The sequence below is a fragment of the Sinohyriopsis cumingii genome, chromosome 4 (assembly GCF_028554795.1).
Source record: "Sinohyriopsis cumingii isolate HCF-2022 chromosome 4, ASM2855479v2, whole genome shotgun sequence".
Classification (NCBI taxonomy): domain Eukaryota; kingdom Metazoa; phylum Mollusca; class Bivalvia; order Unionida; family Unionidae; genus Sinohyriopsis; species Sinohyriopsis cumingii.
This window is the reverse complement of record NC_142964.1, coordinates 77,535,207-77,538,706: the sequence shown is the minus strand read 5'-3', so window position 1 is coordinate 77,538,706 and position 3,500 is coordinate 77,535,207. Positions and strand designations below refer to the sequence as shown.

Here is a 3,500-nt window from a genome sequence, read left to right as displayed (position 1 = left end):
TGAGGGAGGTCATCCTGTAGGTAGCGTCAGCCAAATCCAATTAACCATCCCCCTTGCTAAGAGGGAAACGTTACAGATTATGACGTGCTATTTTATATGCGTGAAAGTAATTACGGGGTAAATTTCATGATTTAAACTCTTTGAATAAAGTAAATACAAATAGAAGACAAAACGCAGTCCCAAGCATTCATATCCCAAACCAAGGACATGTGTAAAAATTATCTTACTATTATAATTGTAGAGATATAAACTTATTTGCTAAAGGTTTGATTACAAAATTAAATACTTTATAAAATATCGTGTTCGCCAATCTCTCTTTGTAGTCTTGGCTTTTCAGGAGCCACAGATTCCAACACTTTAAAAACAATTTCCAAAGAATTAAACCAGGTCAATAAATAAATTATGTTTTAAAAATCTCTAAATAATATATTGTGAGAGGTAACCAGTTTTTCTTCCGTTCAGAAATAAAAAAACAACAAAAACAAACCATTCACAACTACCACTTTATGACGATTTTCATTAACATCCCAAAACATGTAAAGAGAGATGCAAAGCCACTTCTTATAAGACACAATGTGTCTCATGCTATACTCTAAGCAGCGTGGGAAGAGAACCAGTGCATTTTCCGATTAATTACATCTTCTAAAAAGAATACAAACTTTACTGCGTTTCTACACAACCTCCTTATTTAGCACCGAAACTTTGAGTACAAGTAGTGGAGAAGAAGTAACAAATAACATCTGTATGAAAGACGACTTTCAAACGAACTATTTTGCAGTCCATTCTTCCAGACATTGGCTCTATAACAATTAATAATTAATGAATATTATTGCTCATAAGCTTCAACCACTCATAAAATTTACAAGATTAGAATTAATCCTGAAAGCTGTGATGGCAAGCTTCTATCTGACACTTGAGTTTCCAAATACCTCTTTGTTGGATAAATCTTCCAAAAACGTATGGAAAAATGAACAAGAAAACAAACAACAAACTGTTATTAAGTCCATAACATTTTAATTAAATCATCCACTGTAGTGAGACTATTAATAAAAGACTTCTCAAGTTTAGATTTTATATTTCCTCTATCTTGTATATATTTGTTTTCAAAACATATCCCAAAAGGAAGTTGGAGAAACTATTTCGCACGCACGTCTACCATTCATTTAGTCAACATAGTTTTAATACAAATCTAGATCGTCTAAGTGGAGAAGCGTTGAAGAGCTTTGTCACGGACAGATGGAAGTAAAGAAGGACATAATGATGCATTGAAACGTTGGGATATGCCAATACAAGTATAATGAATAACGCTGTGTCTTCTCTTCAACTAAATATGGATCTAAATTAAATATGACCCTATACAATAAAATGGGATTTTATTTAATGATCCGCAATACCTTAGACGTCAATTAAATTGAGTATACTTCAATGTATAGCATTTTTTCACTTACCGTACATGTTGTTTGAGTTGCGTATAGTCCTTTACGCGAAAGAACAAAATAAAACAAAATCGAACACATATTGTTGAAAACACTATGCTGAACTTTTGTTTTCCTTCTTTTCATGAAGCAGTAGGTCCTGTATATGAAATAATTTTTAATTTTATGTACAGACTGCTGCAAAAAATGAAAAAAAAAATATTCTTTAATCGAATTCGTCTTTCATATAGCGTTGTCACTAACGTCGCATGAAAAAGAAATTTAAAAATGTTAATTGTAGAAATATGATCTTGCGTGGTTTCAAATAAATTCCTTCACCAACAGGAAAGAATTGTTCATTTGCATACTTGACTACAAGTTCCCTTGATTGCAACAGAGCATTCGACCAGTACATTTTCATAAGGGTAGTATTTTTAGTAAACACCAGTAACATGTTACAATAAGCAGACTCCTTGAAACAACGGTCGGCATCTTCTTCAAGTCGGAACAAATTTTCAGCGTGTTTCAGTGTAATGTGCTCAGCAACGTTGGCCAAAATTCCGTACAAGTAAATATCATCCATCCAGATGAATGGTGTCGTGTGGGCTAATTTTAACAATTGGGGAACGACGTTCTGGTGCATTAGCACAAAACCTCCGTTACAAAATGAGAAAGGATAATTGTCACAGTCGGGGAAATAATCATAATCAAGGGCCCAGATTTTTCCATGACGGACTATTTCATCAACATAATGAAGGTTGCACAATATTTGAGATCCGCTATTAGAATGTACGGGCATAATCTCTTCTATAACTCGAAAAATATTGAGGAAAACGTCATCGTCTACTTTAAGGACGAGTTGGGCGTGTTGACAAAACTCGCTGACCCACCTCAGTCCCATAACTGCCTTGTGAGTTAGGTTGTGATACTCGTCTATGAACTCGCCTTGCACTATATCCCGGTGTACAGATTGTTCCATCTCCACAATTTTCTGGATGGAAGAATTTGAGGATTTTCCCAACAGGAATACCACCTTTAGTGTTGGATATTTCAGTAATTTTGAATTGGCCCAAGTTTCTCGAAGTGCTTTCCGTCTATCAAAATTCTGGACAGCGCTGTTTATCACGACGAGGAATGACAATTGTCGGTTAGATTTACAAATATCGGGGTTATTCAAAACATAAGCTGAAGTTAAAGTAAGAGGCAAGAACGTATAATTAGTATACGGGACGCAAGTGCCATCCCTCAGTTTGAGATGAATTGGTCCAGACGGGTTACGATACATAGACTGCGGAATCCACGAATTCTTTCCCGGATATATTAAACCGGTCTGCGTTCCTTGAGCTACCGTTAAAAGCCCTGCGCAATATCCATTATTTCTAAATCCACATTGTTTCTTGGATATCAACCAATGACCAGCCATGATTATAAGTGTTACTACCAAGACACATGCAGTTTTTCGGATTAAGGAATATAGCTTACAAAATCTTGCCATCCCGTGTAGCATAGCACAAAATCAATGTTAAAGATAACTTATACACGCGAGAGATTGGAAACTCCAAATATATATCCCAATGCCCTACCGAAATAACGCGTGGCGAACAAATCACACGATATTTATCGAGAGTATAACACGAGGAAGTGGACAGATGATAAAGACAACTTTAATAGTTTGACACGATATAAAAATAGTTTTTCGCTGCTAAAAAGATTGTACAAGCTGATAAAGAACAGAATATATGTAACATCTGAATAACTGGCAGTGCAAAGTCATAGCCACACACACACACACACACACACACACACACACATTGTACTTCATACATGCATATCCTGAATTAAGTGTTATTTAAAGTATAAAATTTACAGTTTGAAACATACCGGAAGACCGACTAACAACTTTCCCTAAGGTAATCAGAATGCCAGAGTTCCTTTTGTTTCCAAGGGTTACTAAGCTCCATGGGACTGACAGGATGAAATGAAATATTAGGTTCTGCAACTGATTAATTACCTATGCCAGCGTACATTCTTGGTTAAAGTCCCCTCCGATTCCATGGTTTAAGTTGTTCCCTCTTGGTGACGAGA

General features: G+C 35.7%; 1 protein-coding gene across 1 annotated transcript; it reads right to left on the bottom strand.

Annotated features, from left to right (window-relative positions):
- Window positions 1-489: 489 nt before the first annotated feature.
- Window positions 490-2,969, bottom strand: LOC149801496 (beta-1,3-galactosyltransferase 5-like). The gene has a single exon (XM_089954320.1). The coding sequence runs from the start codon at window positions 2,920-2,922 to the stop codon at window positions 1,675-1,677; it is 1,248 nt and encodes a 415-aa protein (XP_089810446.1). The 5' UTR covers window positions 2,923-2,969; the 3' UTR covers window positions 490-1,674.
- Window positions 2,970-3,500: the final 531 nt, after the last annotated feature.

Excerpts from the sequence above, each read along its gene's own strand:
- LOC149801496 (XM_089954320.1), bottom strand. The coding sequence starts at position 2,922 with ATGCTACACGGGATGGCAAGATTTTGTAAGCTATATTCCTTAATCCGA.